Source organism: Desmodus rotundus, chromosome 4, assembly GCF_022682495.2.
Source record: "Desmodus rotundus isolate HL8 chromosome 4, HLdesRot8A.1, whole genome shotgun sequence".
In the NCBI taxonomy this organism is placed as follows: domain Eukaryota; kingdom Metazoa; phylum Chordata; class Mammalia; order Chiroptera; family Phyllostomidae; genus Desmodus; species Desmodus rotundus.
The window spans coordinates 142,155,568-142,181,706 of NC_071390.1; the positions used below are offsets into that span (position 1 = coordinate 142,155,568).

The 26,139-nt window shown below is 37.4% G+C and overlaps 1 protein-coding gene across 1 annotated transcript in view; it reads right to left on the minus strand.

Moving 5' to 3' along the window:
• DNAJC1 (DnaJ heat shock protein family (Hsp40) member C1) overlaps positions 1-26,139 on the minus strand; it is a 226,999-nt gene that overhangs the window by 91,168 nt on the left and 109,692 nt on the right. The window contains exon 7 of the mRNA XM_024576243.4: positions 19,151-19,241. Within this exon, the coding sequence (XP_024432011.3) occupies positions 19,151-19,241 (91 nt within the window). The remainder of the gene's footprint in view (positions 1-19,150; positions 19,242-26,139) is intronic.

A 26,139-nucleotide genomic window follows, 5' to 3' on the forward strand; every position in this document is an offset into this window, starting at 1 on the left:
TAAGTGGAAAAGGTAAATAAATGTAAAGGGAGGAAATATATCTACACATCATGTGAGGTGGTAAATTGCTGACATCAGTAGATTGTGTAAGTTATTTATAAATAATATATAGAGTACCCAACTAAAAAAGCTATATGAAGCGATACACTAAAAAAAAACCCCAAACCTATAAATAAATCCAAATGGTATTATAAAAAGATATTCACATAACCCACAGGAAATCAAAAAAAGAAAACAGGGAAATGAAAAAGAGAACAAAGAGAAAACAAAAATTAAAATGGCAGACTTAAGCCATACCACATCAATAATTATATTAAATGCAAATAGTCTAAATATTCCAAATAAAACAGAGATTGGTACAGTGGATGAAAAATTGTGACCTATGTATACACTATATAAGAAACCTTTTTCCCTCTTTTTATTAAATTTATTGGGTGATACTGGTTAACAAAATTATATAGGTTTCAGGTGCACAGTTCTGCAACACATGCTCTGTACACTGTACTGTGTGTTCATGCCCCCAAGTTTAGTCTCCGTCCATCACCATTTATCCCCTCTACACCCTCTTCCACCTCTCCCCACCCCCGCCCACCAGCAGTCACCATGCTGTTGTATCTATGAGTTTTTTCTTTTTTCTCTTTTTTGCTCAATCTCTCTGCCTCACCCCCCCAGTTAACCACTTTCCCCCCCAACCCCAGACAGCTGTCAGCTTATTCTTTATCTATGAGTTTGTCACTATTTTGCTTGTTACTTCAATTTGTTCATTAGATTCCACATGAGTAAAATAACATGGTACTTGTCTTTCTCTGAGTGGCTTATTTCATTTAGCATCCACGCTGTCACAAAAGGTAAACTTATTTCTTTCTTATGGCTGAGTTGTATTCCATTGTGTAATTGTACCATAGCTGTTTAGCCACTCATCTACTGATGTGGACACTTGGGCTGCTTCCAAATCTTGGTGAGTGTAAATAATGCTGCAATGAAATACGGGTGCTTATGTTCCACCGAATTAGTAGTTCAACAAGAAACTTAATTCAGATATAACAATACGGATGCTTGAAAATAAAAAGATTGAGGAAGATGTACTATATAAACATTAATCAAAAGAAAGCAGAAGTACCTATGTTAATATCAGGTAAGCAGACTACAACAAACAAAATAACCAGGAACAGAGAGAAACATTATGTAATGATTTTTTAAAAAGTCAATCCACCAAGAAGATATAGCAATCCTAAATATGTATGTATGCACCAAACAACAGAGCAGCAAAATACATGATGCAAAATATGACGGAATTGAAAGAAACAAATTCAGTTACTGTCAAAGACTTCAACATTTCTCTCTCAACAATTGATAGCGTGTCTAAACAGAAAATTAACAAGGACAGAATAACCCAAGTATACCATCAACCAATTAGATCTAATTTATATTTATACTCCATTCAACAACAGCAAAATACACATTTCAAATGCCTATAAAATATGCTAAAATAGACTGTTATCTTAAAATCATAAAACACACATCAACAAATTTAAAGGAACTAAAATTATACAGGGTGGGCTTTAAAAAATATATCTTACTTATTTATTTTTAGAGAGAAGGAAGGAAGAAAGAAAAACATCGATCGGTTGCCTCTTGCACATGCCCCAACCAGGGACCAGCCCGCAACCCAAGGATGTGCCCTGACCAGGAACTGAACTGGCGACCTTTCACTTTTTGGGACGATGCTCGCCCAACTGAGCCACACTCGTCAGGGCCAGGGTGGGTTTTCTGATAAAGATGGAATCAAACTAGAATCAATTAGCAGAAAAATGATAGGAAAATCCTCAAACATACAGAAATTAAACAACATATTTCTAAATAATTCATGTATCAGGAAGTCTCAGGAAACAAAAAGATAGACTGAATCAAATAAAAATAAAATATGTAAAAACATGTGGACACACGAATGCGGTGCTAAGAGTGAAATTTACAGTGCTAAAAGGTTACATCGCTAAAGGTAGCTTCAAGTCAATAATCTAAGCTCCTACATCAAGAAACTAAAAAAATAAATCAAAACAAGATCAAAACTAGCAGAAGGAACAAAATAAAAATAAGAATAGAAATTAATGAAATGAAAAACAAAAGCAACAGAGAAAAATCAATGAAACAAGGAAATGAATGGTTCTTTGAAAAGAGCAAGAGAGGTAAGAAATACTTGGCAAAACGGACACAGAAAAAAGTGAGGAAACAAACGTTACCAATATTAGCATTGAAACAGGGGGACTGTTACAGGACATGCAGATATCAAAAAGATAATAATGGAACAGTAGGAAAAATTTGACAATTTAGGTGAAACAGACCAACAGCTTGAAATCAAAAAGTACCCAAATCATCCATGAAATAGATATATGGAAGATATATTTGAAAAGCCTTTTAACTATAAAGGAAATTCAATATGTAATTTGCGAACTTTGAGAAAAGAAATATCCAGGCTTAGCTGATTTCACTAGGGAATTATACCAAATGTTTAAAAAGTTAACATTCATTCCACAGTTTCTTTCAGAAAAAAAGAGAATTCTTTCCCAATTCATTATATAGTGCTAATACTATTACCTTAATACCGAAATCATACGAAGTACAAAAGGGAGAAAACTGCAAACACCAATATCTCCCATGAGTATAGAGGTAAAAATCCCCCAAATGTTAACAGGTAAAATAGAGTAATATAGTTTTTCTAATGAAAAACTATATAACATGACCACATGGAATTTACTGCAGGAATGCAAGTCTGATTCAATATTCAAAATTCAATCAATGTAATCTACCATATTAACAGGCCAAAGAAGAAATAGCAAATGATCATATTAATTGATGCAAAAAATTCAATACCAAGTCATTATTTAAAAAGAAAATTAGAAAACTAGGAATAAAGGGGATCTTTGTCAACTTTATATATAGCATCTACAAAAACCCTATAGCTAATATCATACTTAATGGTAAAACACTAAATTCTTTCCCCTTAAGATATGGAACAAAGGAAGGATGCCCTCTCTCCCAACTCTTGTTCAACACTGTTCTGGAAGTTCTGGCTAGTAAAATTAGGCACAAAAGGAAATAAAATGCAGACTGAGGTTACAGAGGGGAGACTGGGCTCACCAGCATGGAGTGTCAAGCTTGGGATCAGCCATACGCGTAGCATCCAGCAGTGAAAGGTGGCAGGGTTTCTATCTGCTAGGGAGAGACACAGCCCACTGGAGACAAAGCCACTTTTATTTCTCCCAAGGGGCCAATGCATAGGTTTTATGTTCGAAGCCATTCATCTTGGGCTCCAGTGAAGAGAGGGAATTTTGGACTGGAGTCACCTGAGGAGAGTCTGGAGTGGAAGGCATTGGGAAGAGATATGGAGTAATGGCTGCTGGGAGAAACCTGTGCTGGGTCATCTCCTGACATTACACCAGCCATTTTTCTAAAGAAGAACAAGCCCCTCCCAGGGAATCAGCCTGGGGAAAAACAATTACCCCACTCTGTGGGATACTGCTCGTTCCACCCTCTAGAATTCCACTCGCCCACCCTGCATTTTTCCTCCCCCCTCGCCGCATCTTCACCTCTGCTGAGGGGACAGCAACTTAAGCAGACTAAGGAGGTGTCACACTGGCTTTGGGGTGCAGCCATTCCCTACACTCTCCTGGGAACCTAAACGGCACTTCACTCTCATGGGAGAACTGAAAGAAACACCCTCCTGCTTTTCCCACAGACCCAAACTCTGGGCCCCGGAGGCCCCACCTGCTTGCCTGCTAGGGGCTCTGCCCTGCTGAGTTCAGGGAAATAATCCAGAAGAGACTCAGATGTGTGGCTCTGGGGCAAGGGAACATACCTATCATGTTCCCTGGAGTTTGAACAGCACCTCCCTCCCTACAGGAGAGCCAGGGGCCCCATCCTGCCAACTCCACCAGAAGCCCTCTCAGAATCAGGGGGTTCAATGACTAGACTAATAGCAGGCCAGCAGGCAGAGGCAGGTGACTTGGGACCTTTGCTGACCCACCTCATGGCTCTATGCTGGTAAAGGCCTACCTTGCAGGGCACCTTGACCTCTCCCATGTGCAGCCACCCCTAGCAGACACAAATGAGGGTAGTTTCCAACTGGCTGCTGAAGGCCGGACGTGGATAGCTTCTGACATTGGCTTCCACCAGCTTCAGACAATATCAGAGCAGTGTCCAAAGAGAGACCCAAGCAGGCAGGCAATAAACTCTGCTGAGATGAATTCCACTTTGTTCTTTTTCATTATGTTTGTTACTTTTTCTTTTTCATAGCCTTTCTATTGTTATTTTGGCTTTTGCTTCTATTTTTTCTTTCATATCTCTCATTTTACTCTTTCCTTCTTTTACTCTATATTTTCTTCCTTTTCATACATTTTATTTTTCTTTCTTTGTTCTTTTCTTTAAAGATTTTATTTATTTTTAGAGACAAGGGAGGGAAGAGAAAGAGAGGGAGAGAGGGAGAGAAACATCAATGTGTGGTTGCCTCTTGCATGCCCCCCTACTGGGGACCTGGCCTGCAACCCAGACATGTGCCCTGACTGGGAATCGAACTAGCAACCCTTTGATTCACAGCTGGTACTCAATCCACTGAGATACACCAGCCAGGGCTCTTTCTTTGTTCTTTTTTGCTGCTTTCCTCTTTCTATTCCATATTATTATTGTTTCTATTCCTTCTCTTCTATCACAATCTTTTTCTTACCCCTGGTCCTCTCATATTCTTTTTTTTTCCTTTTATTATTTTATTTCTCTTCTCACTTTTCTTATTCTTCACTCTTTTGTTAATTTTGCCGTTGTGATCGGGGTATTTTTGGTTGTTTTGTGTTTTGTTTTTTGGTGGTGTTTTGTTTTTTGTTCTCTCAGCACCTGTACAACAGCTTGCAAGACAAAAAAAAACCTATGTTTGGGGTTGAGCCTCTCAGTCAGCCAACTGAAGGAGTGATCCCACCAACAAACAGGCCAACCACAATCAAGACCCAGTCATAACAGGAGAGTCCAATTAACCCACACAAGGGACATTCCTAGAGCATCCAGTTCAGGAGATCCAGGAGACTACACCACTGGGTCCCACAAGACTCTTACCAATTAAGGCCACACCACAAAGACTGGGAGTCAAAGCAGATTTATCTAGTACACACAAAAAGAGACAGCTAAAATCAGAAGACGAAGAAACAAACAAAAAATGAAAGAAAAGTAGTAATGCCCAGAAAAAGGGCTAAATAAAATTGAGACAAGCAATTTATCAGACATAGGGTTCAAAGTAAGGGTTATAAAGATGCTCAAGGAATTTAGTGAGAATTACAAGAAACTTTATGGGAACAATAAGGAACTTAGTGGGAACTACATCAGCATGAAAAAGGACACAAAAAACTATGAAACTATGAATAAGAACCAGTTGTAAATGAAGAATTCATTATCTGAAATTAAGAATACACTAGAAGGAACTAAAAGCAGGCTAGATAAAGCAGATGATCAAATCTGCCATTTGGAAAACAAAGTAGGAAAAAAACACACAATCAGTGCAACAAAAAGTAAAAAGACTTAAAAAGAACAAAGATAGTTTAAGGGAAGTTGGGACTATATCCTTATCATAGAGATACCCCAAGGAAAAGAGAGCAAGGGATAGAAAACATGTTTGAAGAAATAATGACTGAAAATTCCCTCACCTGGTAAAGTAAAAAGTCACAGAAGTTTAGGAAGCACAGAGAGTCCCAATTACAATGAACCCAAAGAGAACCACACACCAAGACACATCATATTAAAATGGCAAATTTTAAAGACAAAGAATCTTAAAGGCAGCAACACAGAAACAGTCAGTTACCTGCAAGGGACCCCATAAAGCTGTCAAGTGATTTATCAACAGAAACACTTTGGGCCAGAAGGGATTGGCATGAAGTATTCAAAGAAATGAAAAGCAAGGACCTGCAACTAAGACTACTCTATCCAGCAATGCTATCATTTAAAACTGAAGGCAAAATAAAGAGCCTCCCGGGGTGGGGGGGAGGTCTAAAGGAGTTCATTACTAGCATTGCAAGTAATGTTAAAGGACTACTGTAAGAACTAGAGAGAGGAACATAGGTATAAAAGAAATGGGAATAAAGAAGTACCTATCGATAATAACCTTAAGTGTAAACTGATTAAAAGCTCCAATAAAAGACATAGGGTACACAATCCATATACATGCTGTCTACAAGAGACCGACCTCAGAACAAAAAATTTACACAGGTGGAAAGAGAAGAAATGGAAAATAAACATTTGATGCAAATGAAGACAAAAAAGGAAAAACCTAGGGTAGCAATACTTATATCTGACAAAATAGACTTCTAAATAAAGGCCATAACAAGGGACAAAAAAGGTCACTACATAATACTAAAGAGATTGATCCAACAAGAGGAACACATATGCACTCAAGAAAATCAGGGTGGAGTTTGAGGAAGAGTTCAACAGCAATACAGTCATAGTAGGAAACAGTAACACTTCACTGTCACTACTGGATAGATCTTCCAGACAAAAAAAATTAACAAAGAAACAGTGATCTTAAATGACACACCAGATTGAATAGATTTAATTAATATTTCAGAACATTTCATCCCAAAGCAGCAGCATACACGTTCTCAAGAGCACATAGATCATTGTCAAAGATAGAGCACATGTTAAAACACAAAAAGTCTTTAAAAAAAAAAAAAGATTTTATTTATTTACTTTTAGAGAGAGGGGAAGGGAGGAAGAAAGAGAGGGAGGGAAACATCTATCGGGTTGTCTCTTGCACAACCCAAACTGGGGGCATGGCCCGCAACCCATGCATGTGTCTTTATCAGAAAAAGAGCTGGCAACCTTTTGGTTTGAATGCTGGCACTCAATCCACTGAGCCACAGCAGCCAAGGCTGGACACAAAATAAGTCTTAACAAATTCAAGAAAAATGAAATCATATCAAGCATTTTCTCATATCACCATGGCATGAAACTAGAAATCAACCTCAATAAAAATCATCAATAACATTCAAACACATGAAGGCTAACAGCATGTTATTAAATAATGAATGAGTTATCAATTAGTTCAAGGAAGAAATAAAAAATTACCTGGAAGCAAATGAAAATGAACACACAACCTCCCAAAACACATGGAACACAGTGAAGTAGTCCTGAGAGGAAGTTCATAGCATTATAGGCCTAACACAAGAAGCAAGAAAAATCTCAAATGAACAATCTAACCCTACACCTAAAATAACTAGAAAAACAACAATAAACAAAGTTCAGAGAGAGTGGATGGAAGGAAATAATCAAGATCAGAGCAGAAATAAATGACTTAAAACCTAAAAAAAAAAAAAAAAAGCAAAAGATCAATAAATCCAGGAGCTGTTATTATAAAAAAGTTTTTAAAAATCGAAAACCTTTAACCAGACTGATCAAGAAGACAGAGGAACCAAGTAAATAAATAAAATCAGAAATGAAAGAGACCTAACAACTGACATCACAGAAATACAAAGGATTGTAAGAAAATACTATGAATAACTATATGACAAGAAGTTGGACAACCTGGGTGAAATGGATAAATTTTGAGAAACATACAATCTTCCTGAATCAGGAAGAAGCAAAAAACCTGAATAGACCAATAACAACTAATGAATTGAAGTAGTAATCACAAAATTTCCAGCAAACAAAAGTCCTGGACCAGATGGCTTCACATGTGAAATTTACCAAACATTCAGAGAAGAACTAACACGTCTCCTTATCAAACTATTCCAATATATTCCAACCTCTTTTATGAGGCCAATATTATCTTAATTTCAGAACCAGATAAAGACACTACAAAGAAAGAAAAGTACAGGCCAATATCCCTGATGAACAGAGATACTAAATCCTCAAAAAAATATAAGCAAACTGGATACAGTAATACATTAAAAAGATCAGTGCTGGCTGGTGTTGCTCAGTGGATTGAATGCTGGCCTACGAACCAAAGAGTTGCTGGTTCAATTCCTGGTCATGGCACATGCCTCAGTTGTGGGTCAGGTCCCTGATGGGGGGTGCACGAGAGGCAAACATTTCTCTCCCTTTCTTTCTCAATTCCTTCCCCTCTCTCTAAAAATAAATAATAATTTTTTTTTAAAGATCATACACCACGATCAAGTAGGATTTATCCTGGGGATGCAAGGTTGGTACAATATTTGTAAATCAATAAACGTGACACATAACAAACAAAAATCACAGGATCATATCAATAGATGGAAAAAAAGCTGGATTCAATAAAATCCAGCACAAATTTATGATAAAAACTCTCATCAAAGTAGGAACAGGAGGAACATACTTCAACTTAATAAAAGTCATATACGAAAAACCTAAGCCAACATTGTACTCAATGGGCAAAAACTAAAAGTGTTTCCCTTAAGATCAAGAATAAGATGGGCATGTCCACTTTCACCACTCTTGTTCAACATAGTACTGGAAGTCCTAGCCAAAACATAATCTGATTAAAATTGGGTATGGAATCTGAATAGATATTTTCCCAAAGAAACAATCATTTGGATGGCTGCAATTAAAAAAATTCCAAAAATAGAAAATATGTGTTGACGAGGATGTGGAGAAATTGGAAACTTTGTACAATATTATTGGGAATGTAAAATGGTACAGCACTGTGGAAAATGGTATGACAATTCCTCAATAAATTAATGGTAGAATTAACATATGACCCAGCAATTCCACATCTGGAAACCCAAAAGAAATGAAACCAGGGTCCCCCACGGAGCTATTTGTATACTCATATATACAGCAGAATTACAATAAATTAGACTATAAAGTGGAAGTAGCCCAAGTGCCCATTGACAGATGAATAGATAAACAAAATGGGCACACATGTACAACGGAATATTATTCAGCATTAAAAAGGAAGGAAATTCTGACATATGCCACAGCATAGATGAACCTTCAGGACATTAGGCTGAGATAAGACAGTTAGAGAAATACTGTATGATAGACTTATATGAGAAACACAGTAGTCAAAATCATAGACACAGAAAGTAAAATAGTGGTTACCATGGGGTGGCAGAGTTGAGAATGGGGAGTTATTGTTTACTGTGTAAAGAGTTTCAGAGAAGTCCAAGATGGCGAAGGAATAAGGGGAAGCTGCACAAAACTCCTCCCAGGTCCAAACTGGAATTAAAACTAAATTGTAGAGAAATTATCCTGAATAACCAACTAAATGGTATAGCTGGACAGAAGCTTTATAACCAAGGACATACAGAAAAAACACTTCCCTACAACATGACGGGCAGGGAGCTCAGAGGAGGGAAGAGGTCTGGCTGGCATCCCATGAGTGGCAGCTGAAGAATCAGAGGGTTATTTTAGGAGCTAGGGGTTCCCCCTGAGAAGTATGGAGTCTAAACTCCAAGTTGGGCTCCTTAGCCTCCAGCACCAGAGCTGGGAAAGGAACCCAGATAACATCTAGCTCTGACAAGCTGCAGGCATTCTGTCTGCTAGGGCAAGACAGCTGGAGACTCACAGAGCCCCTTAAGGGCACAAAATTCCATTTGCAGCCACTTACCCTGGGCTCTGGCAGAGTAGACTAGAGATGCATGAGGACAGTTTGGGGCTGGTGGACTAGAGAGAGAACTGAAGAAATAGCTACCAGGGAGCCTGTGCTGAGTCATTCCCCATAATGCCAAGGCCATCTTTCTCAGGCAGAGCAATCCTCTCTGAATGGCATCATCCTGAGGGGAAGCAATAACCCTGCCCAAAGGAAACAATATGGCCCACCCTGGAGCTTAAGCCCGGGTACTTAGTTCAGCTGGAGATTATCTCAGTGATTAAGTTTAACAATGAAGGTGGATCTCTGGGAGCTCTGAGAGTACAGCAGACACTCCACTGGGGCTGATGCTGATAAAAGCCAGCATTGCTGCATAGCCTGGTTCTCTCCGCACACAAAGATGCCCAGCATTGAAAGCTACAGGCTGTGGATCACTGATAGCTCCAAACAGGTTGCTTAGGGCCAGTCACATGCAGTGTCTGACACAGGTCTGCAACAGAGTCTTTGCAGATCTACCTAATACATAGAAAGAAACACAATAAGGCAGGCAAAAATGGGAAGACAAACAGGCCGTAATTAAAGGACATGAGAATCCTCCAGAAGAACTATATGAAAGAGAAGCATACAATTTATCACATAGATAGTTTAGAGTAATGACTATAGGGATACTCAACAGTATATAAAAAGACATAGAAACAATAAAAAAGGACCAGTAAGAAATAAAGAATGCAATATCTAAAATAAATAATACACTGGAAGGAATGAACAGTAGCTTAGGTAAAGCAGAGGATCAAATCAGTGATTTGGAACCCAGGGTAGAAAAAACACCCAAGCAGAACAGCAAAAAATAAATAAGAAAAAAAAAAAAAAGAAAAACAGAGAGGGAGAGAATTCAAAAGAATGAGAAGAGCTTAACAAACTTTTGAGACAACATGAAGTGTAATCACATCCACAGCTTGGGAATATCAGAAGAAGAGAGTAAGCAAGGGATTGAGAACCTATTTGAAGATGTAATGACTGAAAATTTCCCCAGTTTGGTGAAAGAAAAAGACACACAAGCCCAGGAATGCTGAGAGTGCCAAGCAAGATGGACCCAAAGAGGCCTATACCAAGCACATCATAGTTAAAATGGCAAAGATTAAAGGGAAGGAGAGAATCCTAAAAGCTCCAAGAGAAAACCAGGTAGTCACCTACAAGGGAGCTCCAATTAGACCGTCATCTGATTTCTCAACAGAAACATTTTAGGCTGTCTCTGGCTGGTGGGGCTCAGTGGACTGAGTGCCAGCCTACAAATCAAGTGGACGCCGGTTCGATTCCCGGTCAGGGCACATACCTAGGTTGAAGGCCAGGTTCCCAATAGGGGGAACATGAGAGGCAACCACACATTGATGTTTCTCCCTCTCTCTTTCTCCCTCCTTTCCCCTCTCTCTAAAAATATAATAAATAAAATCTTTAAATACAAGAAAACAAACATTTTAGGACAGAAGGGAGTGGCATGAAATATTCAAGGTGATGAAAAACAAGGACCTACAACCAAGGCTACTTCACCCAGCAAGGCTATCATTTAACATTGAAGGAGAAAAAAAGAGCTTCCCAGAAAAGGAAAACACTAAAGGAGTTTGTTAATACCAAACAAGTACTGCAGAAAATGTTAAAAGGCTTGCATGAAGATCAGAGAATCTGAATAGACAGATTACACCTACTGAAATTGAGGTAGTAACCAAAAAACTACGAACAAAAACCCTGGAAAGGATGGCTTCACACATGAATTTTACCAAACATTGTGGGAAGAACACACACCTCTCCTTCACAAACTATTTTTAAAAATTCAAGAGGAGGGAGAGCTCCCAAGCTCATTTTACAAGGCCAGCATTATCTTAATTCCAAAACCAGATAAAGACACTACAAAAAGAAAATAGAAGGCCAATATCCCAGATGAACATGGATGCTAAAATCCTCAACAAAATATTAACAAACCAAATACAGCAATATATCAAAAACATCATATGCCATAATGAAGTGGGATTTATTCCAGGAATGCAATGTTGGTACAACATTAGGAAATGAATAATTGTGATTCACCACATATATAAAGTGAAGGATAAAAACCACATGATCATATCAGTAGATGCAGAAGAAGCATTTGAAAAATTCCAACAGCCATTTGTGATAAGAACTCTCAGCAAAGTGAGAATAGAGGGAACATACCTAAACAGAATAAAGGCCATATATGACAAAGCCACTGCCAGCATCAAACTCAATGGGCAAAACCAAGTGTTCCTTTTAATATCAGGAACAAGACAGGACTGTTCACTTTCAGCTCTCTTATTCATCAGAGTATTGGAAGTCCTAGCCACAGCAATCAGACAAAAAAAATAAATAAATAAAAGGCATCCAAATTGGAAAGGAAGTAGTAAAACTCTTTATTTGCAGATGACATCATACTTTACATAAAGAACACCAAAGATTCCATCAAGAAACTACAACTGATAAATGAATTCAGCAAACTAGCAGAAAACAAAATTAATAACCAGAAATCAGTTGTATTTTTACATGCTGATAATGAACAGAAAGGGAAATCAAGAAAACAGTCCCATTCACAATTCCTTGAAAAAGAATAAAATACCTAGGAATAAATCCAACCAAGGATGTAAAAGACCTGTACTCAAAAAACTGTAAGACACTGAAGAAAGCAACTGAATAAGATACAAGTAAGTGGAAGCACATTCCATGTTCATGGATAGGAAGAATTAACATCATTAAAATGTCCATACTACACAAAGCAATCTATAGATACAATGCATTTTCCTATCAAGATTCCAATGTATTTCACAGAACATGAACAAATATTTCAAAAATTTATAGGGAACCACAAAAGGCCCCACACAGCAACATCAATCCTGAGAAAGAAGAACAAAGTTGGAGGAATCACTCTACCTAATATCAAACTATACTACAAACTCACAGTAATCAAGACTCCACGGTACTGACATAAAAACAGACACATAGATCAATGGAACAGAATAGAGAGCCCAGAAATAAACCCACACCTTTATAGTCAATTAATATTCAACAGAGGAAGCAAGCATATACAATGGGCTAAAGATAGTTTATTCAATAAATAGTGCTGGGGAAATTGGACAGATAATGCAGAAAAAAAAAGCTGGACCAACTACTTATACCACACACAAGAATAAATTCAAAATGGATCAAAGACTTAAATGTTAGACCTGAAACCATAAGAACCCTAGAAGAAAACACAGGAAGCAAAATCTTGGACATAGCTTGTAGCAATATTTTATTGGATGTATCTCCCCAAGTAAGGGAAACAAAAGAAAAAATAAACAAATGGGACTACATCAAACTAAAAACTTTGTGCACAGCAAAGGAAATTATCAACAGCATAAAAAGACATCCCACAGAATGGGAGAACATATTCACCAATAGACCTGATAAGGGGTTAATATCCAAACTTTATAAATTAGTTATAAAACTCAACGGCAAAAAAACAAACCACCCAATTAAAAAACGGGCAAAGGACCTGAACAGACACTTCTCCAAAGAGAGGATATACAGATGGCCAATACACCTATGAAAAGATGTTCAACATTGCTAAATTTTAGAGAAATGCAAATTAAAACTACAGTGAGATACCATCTCACACCTGTCAGAATGGTTATCATCAATAAATAAATGCTGGTGAGGATGTGGAGAAAGGGAAATTCTTTTGAACTGTTGGTGGGAATGCAGACTTGTGCAACCACTATGGAAAGCAGTATGGAGACACCAAAAAGATTAAAAATTGATCTGCCTTTTGACCCAGTGATCCCAACCTGGGAATATATATATCTGAGGGAACCCAAAACAGTAATTCGAAAGAACATAATCACCCCTATGTTCACTGCAGCATTATTTACAATCACTAAGATATAGAAGCAGCCCAAGTGTCCAACAGTAGAGGAGTGGATAAAACAACTATGTGACATTTATACAGTGAAATACTATTCAGCCATAAAAAAGAATAAAATTTTACCCTTTGTGACAGTACGCATAGACCTGGAGAACATTATGCTAAGTGAAATAAGCCAGTCAGAGAAAGACAATACCATATGATTTCACTCATATGTGGAATCTAATGAACAAATTAACTAACAAGTAAAACGGGCATAGACTCCTAAGATGAAGAGCAGGCTGACAGCTAGTGGTGGGGAGGTTAGTGGGTGGAGGGGTTGAGCAAAAAAAAGGACTCATGGCTATGGACAACAATGTGGTGATTGCTGGAGGCAGAGAGGTATAGGGGACTAAAAGGTAATGTAAAAAATATACAATAAAAATTAAATTTAAAAAAATTATGAAGTAGAAAAGAGCAAGACAGTGTTTCTAAATTCATTAATTCGTTCAACAAATATTTACCGAGTACATACCACATGTCTGAACTATTCTATTCTTTGAGGTTATGGCTATAAACAAGTCAAACAAAATCATCTGCCTGCATGGAACTTACAAATGAAGTATATTAAACAGGTACACTTCCAAATTGATAAGTAAAATTTTAGTTAAAATTGGACTAGCCATTAATATTTATATATTCTATTGACATAAACTTTTTTGAATTATTTTAATTGGAAAATTAAATAAGACTATTATATTTAAGCACATACATAGTGCACCATGATTTGAAATATTGAATTGAATGTAAATTTACATTTGAGCTGTTTGATTTTAAAAATCCACATTCTGTTATTTTATAGCAAAGTACCTAGGAAATAAACTATTTTTAGGATATTCTTTGCCTACATATAAACCCTCGTGACTAGGGCTCCTTTTAGGTTTTCTTATAAATATGGTTCACAAGGTAGAGTGTTTCTATTTGGTCATGTTTCCAAATGTACTGGGTCAAGCTAGTGACTGGTTATATGACTTTTCATAAGTTATCTCAGACAGTACCCTCCCATCCATGAGCATCCTATATTACCACAGGAAAAATGTTCTCACCTACAATGGGGCTACCTCTGCCCTATGTCCTTTGTCCTTTCCCTCACCGACCCTTGATGCAATTTACAAATCAACACTCACATCTCCTTTTTCTCTGGGAGCTGAGTTTTCTAAGAAACCAGTCTTCCTTTGCCATAGAGAAGGTGAATGTTTCCCATCCTGAGACCCTAAAGAGGCACAGTCTGTCCCCCACCTTTCTGACTGTGGGTTTGGCACCCCTGGGTCTGTCACTGGGTATGCAATAAGGACCACAAAACACAAAAAAACTTAATTCATTTCTAAAACTCCTATTTGTGCAGCTATAAAAGAAGTGCTTGACAGTAGGACTGATTATTTGATTTTGTCTTTGTTCTTAAATCATATAAGATATAGAGAAAAAGGTAAAGGAAATGTTAAGTTTTACTTCTATCCTTCCTCCCCCTTTTTGTCTATTCAAATTTTAGCTTTTGCAATCAATTTCTTTATAAAATAATTGAAATGTGTTTTTTCCATTAATGATATGGTATGTTTCATGATAGTACTTAGAATTCACAATTTTTACCTTAGAGTAAAACTCATATAATTAGAAAGTATATAAAAGTGTTATTAACACTGATAGTCATATTTATAAATATTCAACTTGTTTAAAACTAAAACAGAAGAAAATTAACTAAAATTTTGTAATAAAGGAATAAATGCTAAAAATTTTCCAAATAGGTATCACTTTTTTTTTGCAAAAAGACTTCCCAAAAGAATATTTATTTTTAAGAAATTACCCTTTTCACATATCCCCCTCTAAAATACCATTTTAATAAAATCACCACACCCTACTCAATGAAGTTCCAGGGGAGCCCTCAGAGGATATTGCACAATCTCAACAGTATAACAGACAGACTTGAGGGCAGATTAGCAATTAAGTCATGAAAAACAGGCAGCATAAAATAGCTATGGCTAATCTGCATGAGATGCACTTACTCAATTAAGCAGATGGAAATGTTATTATGAACTCAGTATTCCAATGATGCTCTTTAAAATGAAGAAAGATAGGGGCAAGTGAAATGCACACTGGGGGATTTGGGGCCTTTATGTATTAATTCTAAAGTATACAATTCAGCACACTGTAATGAAGTTAACAAAATTAATTAAAAGATTCTTTGCATGTAACCATTAGAGACTATATTAAAAAATACATGACAGTTTCTGACATTATTAACAATAATGTGACTGTACTTTAACATTCTTAATGTTGATACCACTGTCTTTTCTAAATATACCACTGATACCAAAACATGAGTAACAGAAGTCTTATTACTCAGAGCCTAACATGAGTATCGTTTTTAACATGCTTTCTAGTATTTAGTTTTCTATTTTGAGTTTCAAGAAATGAAAAGTTAGTAGTGAATTTTCAAACCTTTTAGAAAACTATTACACATTTTTACTGGTACATAGAGAGTAATCAGATTTTAAAATTTGTGTTTCTCTACATAATATTTTTTATTAAGCAGTAATAAAAAATAAGAGACAATTATTAAATCTGAGAATTGCTACCAAACTAATAGACAAAACAAAAACATCTGAACAATTTGGAAAGTGGTCACAAACTTCAAAAGGAAGTTTTTATATTATGATAAATACTTTATGTTTAGCCCCTATGTTCGAAATTGTTTTAGTGTGCATATTTAATCCATTATTATGAGAGAATTCATATATGCCAAAATAAGTGCTTACAAAAACTACGTAAAAAAGCTGTGTGTGATAAGATAAATTAAGTTCTGGGGATATAATGTACAGGTTGATCACTGTAGTTAATAATAATGTATTATATATTTGAAAGTTGCTAAGAGAATAAATAGTTCTTATCACAAGAAATAACATTTGTAACTATGTGTTACAATATGATGGATGTTAACTACACTTACTGTGGTGACCATTTTGCTATATATGCCTACACATATATAACCATCATGTTGTCCACATAAAACTAACATAATGTTACATGTCAATTAAATCTCGGAGGGTTAATTTGATATTTTTCTCTTTTCTTGTAGTAAATGTGATTTCCCCCCTTCTTTTGAACCAGTTTTAAAAGGCTTAGAAAATTTATGTAACAATTTTACTTAATAAAAATTACATAAAAATTACATTTAGTTTCATTTATTCATTCAATCAATTTAAGTAAAACTATTTCAACAACTGCTATAACATCAGCTTCTATTTCAATCTTAGGTTTAATGTAACAATATTAATTGTTCACCCTTACTCCCCAGCACACATATCAGTCAATCTTAATATGTAATCCTCTGTCATCCTAAACTTTCTCCTCTAAATGGAAGTCTGCTTTAAACAATTATATGGTTGATTTGAATATTGTTTTGTATTTGTAATTGTTAAAACTTTTGAATTAAGTTATACGCTCCTGAAACAGTGATCTGTATAGGAGGATAAGTGCACATATGACACATTAATATTCATGGCATTACATTAATTCATATATTCATTCACTCATCCCTTTACTAAACATTCACTATGTGCCAGGACACTGTATTCAATTCTGCAGGCACCAATATTAAAAAGAAACATTCCCTGTTCTAAAGCTTCCCAGATATCTGAAGGATTCTAATAGGGAAAACAAAACAAAACAAAACAAAACAATACCTAAACATGACCATGTTCTCATCCCCAGAAGCTGGAAATATTTTACTTTACATGGGAAAAGGGACTTTGCAGATGTGATTAAGGCTGAGCACCTTGAGATTATACCAAATTATCCGAGGTGGTCTAATCTAATCACCTTGGTCCTTAAAAGCAGAGAACTTTTCCCAGTTTTGCTCACACAGAGATGTGACACCAGAAGAACAGTAAGAGAGATGGAACATTGTTGACTTTGAAGATGGAGTAAGGAGGCTGGGACCCAAGGAATGTGGGAGATCTCTAGAAGCTGGAAAAGGAATGCAGGGAGCCCTGCTTGACAAATCTTAACTTTAGCCCAGTGAGTTCCATGTTGGACTTCTGACCCACACAACTGTAAGATAATAAATTCATGTATAAGCCAATTAATTTCTGGCCATTTGTTAGAGGAGCAACAGAAAACTAATACTGGGATTAACTAGTTGAACTTTTTTTTTTTAAAACAGGTCAGGAAACTAAAATTCTCAAAGGCACACATTTAAGTAGTGGCAATGGATTTTTTGGATTTGAATGGGACATAATTCTTATCTCTTCTTTTTTTTTAGATTTTATTTATTTACTTATAGAGAGAGAGGAAGGAAGGGAGGAAGAAAGAGAGGGAAAGAAACATTGATGCGAGAGAGGAACATTGACCAGTTGCCTGTCGCACATGGCCAGAGCAGGGACCAAACCCACAACCCAGGCAGGTGCCCTGAGTGGGGATGGAACCAATGACCTTTTGGTTTGAAGGATGATGCTCAACCATCTGAGCCACACTAGTCAAGGCTAATTCTTATCTCTTCTTAAACCATGGTCTGGTGTCAGGGTGAAGGCAGAAAGCTAGGACTTTCACTGTATGAAGGGAAATAGCTACCACCATATTTCTATTTACTGAATGTGTGAATTGAATGTGTGGTATACTAATACTACAGTTGCTCTTCTGCAGTTTGATTTGGCCAAATTACTATTATACACTGCAGAATAGCTTTTACCACATACTCTCAAAAAGCATAAAAATTGTTTTGTAAAACTATGCATGCTGTCTTGTATATCCACTTACAGGTGTAAAGTGACCAGGTATTATCTTTCTATTGTCTTCTGTGCCCAGATTGGTACCATGCACACCATGCCCTTCTCTAGGAATCTCAGTCTGTGGAGGGAATGAAGTCTGAACCAAAAACACTCATTTGGAATTTTTAAAAGATTAGAGATTTCACCTCTGTGAACTCAGTCAACAAGTATTTATTGAGTACCTACTATGTGCCAGGGACTCTTTAAGATAGTTTGATAGAAACTATAGCCCCTACTCTCATTAAACTTACATTCTATTTGGGGAACCAGATAGTAAACAAAATTAATAAATAAGTTAATGCTAAGTAGTGTTAAATGCTCTGAACAAAAATAAAAGGACATAAAGGGACAAAGTGTATGTGTGAGAAAGATGGAGATATGGAAAATTAGATAAAAAGGCCAGGGCTAGAAAAAAATGCCTGTTATGTTCCACTTTTCCTAAAATCAGCAATAACTGTCTTTAGCATGCAATGGAAGACTTCAACATACTGATAATATAGTCAAAGTTTTTCATTTCTGTAACAGTAATACAAATGAAACAAAGACTTTCAAAACAAAAATCATTGATTTTCCTGGTTTGCCACTTACTACTGTAGACTTGGCACAAACTACCAATGACAATTACATCACTAGGGTAGTTTAGGACTTTCTAGATTCTGGATGCTTCCTAAACTTAAGGAACATGTTGATTTTATCTCTCTGATATTAAACTGTGGGTGGCTCAGTAGTTACTAATATAGTATTTTCCATATATAATACATTAAATACAAGTAACTTTATTTAGAGAGTGGCAAAGAAAGCACAGAAAATTTAATTACTAATGAATTTAAGGGAAAATCCAAACTTAAATAATCAGTTTCATGATTTTGTTAACACAGTAAGACAATGTTTAAAACTCACTTTGAAGTGACTCAAGTTCAGCTCTAGTCAATGCATCTTCCTTTTCCTTCATTCTTGTTTCTTTATATTTAGCATAAAACTGTCCGGCATCCTTAAAAAAGAATTTACAAATAAATTAACATAAAAGTCAGTTTGCTTTGAGGTGTTTTCCACATAACTTCATTTTATAGCACTATATTATTTAAGAACTATGTGTTTACGTTGTCAAATTTTATGATGAACAGAAGAAGCTAAATAAATTCTCTATAATTTTGCTCTCTTAGATAATTAAAGCAAGACACTGCATGAGTGTAAATTTAAATATTTTCTCTCAGTTATGGAAGGGAAGGATCCTCTTCTTGTTTTCTTCCATTGTGTGTTTTCTCAATACTGTTCATGGAAAGAGAGCAGAAAAAGACACTTGTTTAACCGAATTAAATTATTTGGTATAGTAAATTGTATTAATGTACTAACACTATTTTCATATTAGTCCTTTAACTCTGAACATTTTTCAAAATTATTATATGCAAATCTGATTATTTAAACCTATATGATCATGTAGATAAAAGTGAAAGTTGTCATTCCTACTTCTACTACTCTTAGATACCAGTTCCTATCACGGAAGGTTGAGAATTGAGAACACAAACTGTATACAAATGCTTAGGTATCAAGATATATGTGACTAAAAGTCTCAAGAGGCATATAGGAATGACCCAGCAGAGCAATGAAAAAAGGCTAGGCCTTCAATAATCACAGACGGGGACATAAACAAGTTGACAGTCTAGGCATATGAAGCTCTTGACAATGAAGAAAACAAAAACATCATTTTCACCACCCCTCGACTCCAGCTTCTATTCTACAGCAATACCACCTGCAGCTGCCAGGCCACATTGTGCTGTGCTTCCATGTCTTTGAGTATGTTTTGCCCTCCAGCTAGAATATTTTGCTCCCCTGACATTATTCTGAAGAACTCCTATTCATCCTAAAAACCCTATTCAAGCATCACCTCTTTTGCAAACCTTCCTGACCTTCCCTAACACAGTAATCTCTCTTGGATATTGCTTATGTATCGAAACTCACTTTTATGATTGCTTTAATCATACCATATTCTTTTCTAGAAAATGAGACATTTAAGAGAGGAGTACTTACATGCCCAGACACAGTATCTGGCATAAAGTAGGCATTGAATAATGCTCATTGAACTAAACTAGATTTAATTAAAGAAAGAAATGAAAAGCTTGATGACTGACTGATGTGGAATAAGAAGAGATGTATCAAGGTTAACTCTAGAGTAGGGATTTTCAACTGGTGTGCTGCAAGACTTTTTAAAACATGGAATACCTGACTATTGCGTCAGGGGGACTGACCTATTTTCCCTCAGACTATCAAATAAAAAAGACAACAGCTGACACAATAGCTGTCCTGTGTGAATGAATCAAAATTATACCAGACTGGCAAAAAATACAGATAATTTTAGCAGTTTATGTATGCCATGAGATGAAAAAGGTTAAAAATTGTTGCTCTACAGTAATGCCCTAGGTTTTAAGATTCCTAGAGTGGATAAACCATACAGCCACACGAGAGGGTTTTATTTCTGTAGAAAATAAAGGAACCTAATTAATCCTTAGCTCTACCTCAATTCGGATGTAAATGTGTAAACACAGACTCTAGGATAGGATTATCTCTTTTCATCCATGACCATCCAACTGAAAGCTTTCTTCTAGGGTCTCTGTTACTAGGGGTTATAGCAGAACTCTTCACCTCATAATGAATTAGGGAAATAGGATATTTCTAAAATCATTGAATCAATATAATAAAGATGTATTTCTTATCTCTGCACTCCCACTTTTACGATCCTACCTAATTTCTACTAGGATTCCCACGAGGCTCACACCAGCTGTATAATGATGTAATCTGAGGGCACAGAGAGTCATGCACCCAATGAACTCAGCCTCCTACGCTCATATACACTTTAAATTTCAACACAGTTTGGGGTTAAGGTTCTATGGCCCCTTACACATTGCCTATGCCCCTAAAAAAACTCAACCCTAGAGTAGTAGTATTTTATGTTAAACCATCAGTCATTTATTCCTTGATGTAAATGAATCAATGAGCATATCAGCTTCTTTCCTGAGAGTAGTTTTTAATAGGGAAAAGAAAAGGTCAGAAGATACTGGCTCTGCTAGGGAAGCAGGGAAGGTGACAGCATGCAAGAAAAGAAGGGCACAGATAAGTAACTTATGAGATGTAAGAGACACTCTACTAAGAGGGCAGATTTTGGAGCCAGACTACGTGGATTAAGATCACAGTTTTGGAGGATCCAAGACGGTGGCAGAATGCATGGATGTTACGCTCACCTCTTCCCAGGACCAAGCCAGATATATATTACAACAAATATATAGGACAATCACCCTGAATAACCAACTGAAGACTAACTGAAGAGAAGTCCTATAACCAAGGATTTACAGAAGCAGCCATATCAAGACTGGTAGAAAGGGTGGAGATGCAAGGACTGGCCACATTCTCACAAGCAGCAGTAGCTGAGAATCCAGGGGATTTTTTGGCTGCATGGTTTCCTCTGAGAAGTGAGGGGTCTCAACCCCAAGCTGGGCTCCTCAGTCCAGGACACCAAGGCAAGGAACAGTCACCAATATAACATCCAGCTGTGAAAATCGCTGGGATTCTGTCCACCAGGGAGAGAGAGCAGTCCACTAGAGCACCCTCTTAACAGGCCAAAACACAAATATTGATCACAGCCATTCACCCTGGGCTCTGGTGGAGAGAGGGCAGGGCAGACCAGAGTCACATGAGAACAGACTGAACTTTGTGGCTCTGGAAAGAGAGCTAAAGGGACAGCCACCAGGATCCCTGAACTGAGTTCTTCAACCACACCATAGACACCATCTTTCTTGGCTGGAGCACTCCCACCCATAGGGCTTTGGCCTGGGAGAATGCAATAGCCCCTCCCTATGGACTCCCTCTCACCCCATCTTGTGGAGTTTATGTCCTGCTGAGGGATCAGCTGCCTTGGCTGGGGTAGGGTTCTGAGCAGACTCAGGGAGTATCAGTGACTGGATTGTGTGGCAGTCATTCCCCTTACTTTCCTATGAACCTGATTGGTCCCTCCCCGTTTTGGGAGATCTGCTAGCCCCACCCTCCTGACTTCTGGTGGTTCTGTCCTGCCCATGAGGTCTGGGCAGAAATCACGACAGACTGAGTTGCATGGTTCTGGAGCTGCAGCCACTCCCATGACTTTCTTCCCGGGCTGGCTGACACCTTCCCATCTCGAGATCCAATAACCCCACACTCCCAACTGCTGGTGGGCCACCCTGCTGAAATCAGGCTCCATGAAGAATCTGAGACAGACTGAGTTGTGTGCTCTAAGATGGGTGACATTTTCCCCTCACATGTCCAACTGGTGCAGAGCCCTCCACTCACATGGCCAAATCTTGGTCCCTTTGGGCCTGATAAATTCTGCTGGGTTTACCCTGACAGCCCCCTGAGATCCCACCACACCACAAAGATGTGCAAGCTCCCAGAAGGTGTCAGCTAGACTTATACCCTGGGACATTTGCTGAGTGGCTCAGACCAAGCACTGGCACCAAGTTTGAGTTTGTGTCAACCTGGTGAATACTACTCACCCATACCTGCTGACTCACTGAAAACATATTTCATGCAACTCGAGTATCATGAGAGGCTCTTTCTGTGACTGAGCCTAACAGGCAACTGGCAGGTGGAGGCAGATGGAAGCAGATCTCCCTTGGGACTTTCGTTGAACTGTGCCAAGCCCATTACTATTAAAGCCAGCTTTGGTGAAAAGCTTGGTCTTTTCTGGGTACACCCAGGACCAACAGAGGCAGCCACTAACTGTGGATCAGTTTGTGGCTCCAAAAAATTTGCCCAGGGTCAGTCATAGGCAGTGTTGGATAGTGGTCTGCACCAGGAGGCACCAGAATCAACACACTCAGAAGCCAGCTTCTGAAAATATCAGAGCAGAATCCCATTAGCTTCACAAGCAGCATATCCAAAGGAAGATCTTGGCAGGCACCAGACCCTGCTGAGGCAAATTCTGCTTCATGTGGTCAGCACCTGCATAGCACCTCATACACTGTGGTCATTGTTGATCCTTAAAGTCAGCCAACTTGAAGGTCAACATGATGAAAGAATGGGCCAACAGCAATCAAGACTCAACTACGACAGGAGGGGCCACATAACCAACAACAGGGACATTCCTAGAGCACTCAGTTCAGTTAATCAAGGAGACTGCCCCACTGGGTTGCACAGTACACCTACTACATAAGGTCACCCTACCGAGACGGGGAGTCAGAGCAGATCTACGTAATATATACAAACACACACAAAATGACAGTCAAAATGAGACAAAGAAACATGACAGAAATGAAGGAACAGAAGAACTCTCCAGAAATACAGCTAAATGAAAGATGGTCAAGGAACTTAGAACTACAAGGAACTTAGTGAGAATTACAATAACATAAAGAAGGACATAGAAACCATAAAAAAGTCACAAATTAAGAATACAATATCTGAAATAAAGTATATACTGTAAAGAATAAATGTAGGTTGGATGAACCACAGGATCAAATCAGAGATTTAGAAGACAAGGTAGCAGAAAACACCCAATCAGAGCAGCAAAAAGAAAAAGGAAAGTATTGGGATACAAAATAAATACCCAGAAATCAGTTGCATTTTCATATCTTGATAATAAACTATCAGATAAGGAAACTGAAAACAATCCCATTTATAATTGCATCAAAAAATCCCATCTAGGAAATTTAACCAAGGATATGAAAGACCTGTACTCAGAAAATTGTAAGACAAGAGAAATAAATTGAAGAATATACAAGTAAGTGGAAGCATATATCATGCTCGTGGATGGGAAGAATTAACATTGTTGAAATGTCCACACTACCAAAAGGAACCTATAGATTCAACACAATTCCTTCCTATCAAGATATCAATGTCATATTTCACAGGACTAGAACAAATATTCCACACATTTATACGTAACAGTAAATGACCCTGAATAGCCACAGCAATCTTGAGAAAAAAGAACAAAGTTGGAGGAATCATGCTACCTGGTATCAAACTATACTATTAAGACCACTCTAATCAAAATAGCATGGTACTGGCATAAAAACAGACACATAGGTCAATGGAACACAGGAGCCTGGAAATAAACCTACACCTTTATGTCAATTTGACAAAGGAGGCAAGAACATACAATGGGGTAAAAACAGTCTATTCAATAAATGGTGTTGGGAAAATTGGACAGCAATGTGCAGAAAAATGAAACTAGACTACTACTTCCTTACACTACACACAAGAATAAACACAATGTGGACTGAAGAGTTAAACATAAGATTCAAAATCCTAAAAATTCTGGAAGAGAACGTAGGCAGTAAAATCTTGGACATTTCTCATAACAATCTATTTTCTGCTATGTCTCCTGGGGCAAGAGAAACAAAAGAAAAATAAACAAATGGGACTACATCAAACTAAAACATTTATGCGCAACGAAGGAAACCATCAACAAAATGTAAAGACAATCCACTCATGGGAGAACATATTCACCAATGAGATACATTTGATAAGGGGTTAACATCCAAAGTTTATAAAGAACTTAAAAAACTCAACATCAAGAAAACATACAATCCAATTTAAAAAATGGGCAAAGGATCTGAATGGGCAATTCTCCAAAAAGGACACAGGGATGGCCAATAGACATAGGAAAAGACATTCAATGTCATTCATCATCAGAGAAGTGCAAACAAAAACCACAATGGGATACCACCTCACACTTATCAGAATGGCTATCATCAATATCAACAAACAACAAGCATTTGCCCGGATGTGAAGAAAAGGGAGCCCTCGAGCACTGTGGGTGGGAATGAAGATGTTGCAGCCATTGTGGAACGCAATATGGAGATACCATAATAATTAAAAATGGAACTGCCTTATGACCATTATTTACAACAACTATGATCTGGAAGCAGCACATGTATCCATCAGTAGAGGAGTGGATAAAAAAGCTGTGGTACATTTACACAGTGGAATACTACTCAGCCGTTCCTGCCCTGGACAGTGTGGTTCGGTTGGAGTGTTGTCCCATAAACCAAAAGGTCGTGGGTTTGATTTCCAGTTGGGGTACATGCATGGTTTGTGGGTTCGGTACCCCTTTGTGTCACATATGAGATATTTCTCACATCGATGCTTCTCTCCCTCTCTCTCTCCCTTTGTCTAAAAATCAATAAGCATGTCACTTATTGATTTTGAGTGAGGATAAAAAAAAAATTGAAGGAACTCTTACCCTTTGCAACAGCATGGATAGACCTGGGGAGTATCATGCTAAGTGAAGTAAGCCAGTCACAGACAAATACCACATGATTTCTCTTATATGTGGAATCTAATGAACAAAATAAACTAAAAAAAACTGACTGCCTGCTGTCAGACAAGGGGTGGGGATTCTAGGTGAAAATGGTGAAGAGATTAAGCAAAAAGAGGGGAAAAAAACACCTCATAGAGGCAAACAGTATAGCCATACTAGAAGGAAAGGAGGACAAGAGGTAAAGGGGGCTAAATGGCGTTTGAAGGAAACTTGACTTCAGGAGGTGAACACACAATACAATGGACACATAAATGTATTATAGAATTGTACACCTGAAACCTATATAATTTTATTAACCAATGTCACCCTAATACATAAAATCTGAGCTTTGTCATCTTATTAGCCATGTGACATTCAGCCAATTAACTCACTTTTCTGTGCGTGAATTTTCTCATCCAATAAATTGGTATATTAAAAATAATTAACTCATAGAGCTTTTGTAATGGTTACACGTGTTAACATATGGGAAGTACCTTGAATAATCTTGAATACAGTAAAGCCTTCAAGGTGTTAACTATTGTTATTATTACTTCATCATTTTGCCAAGAATCTTATTTTCCACCACAGATTAAGTGTGGGTTTTTCTGCTTCATACTACATCAAA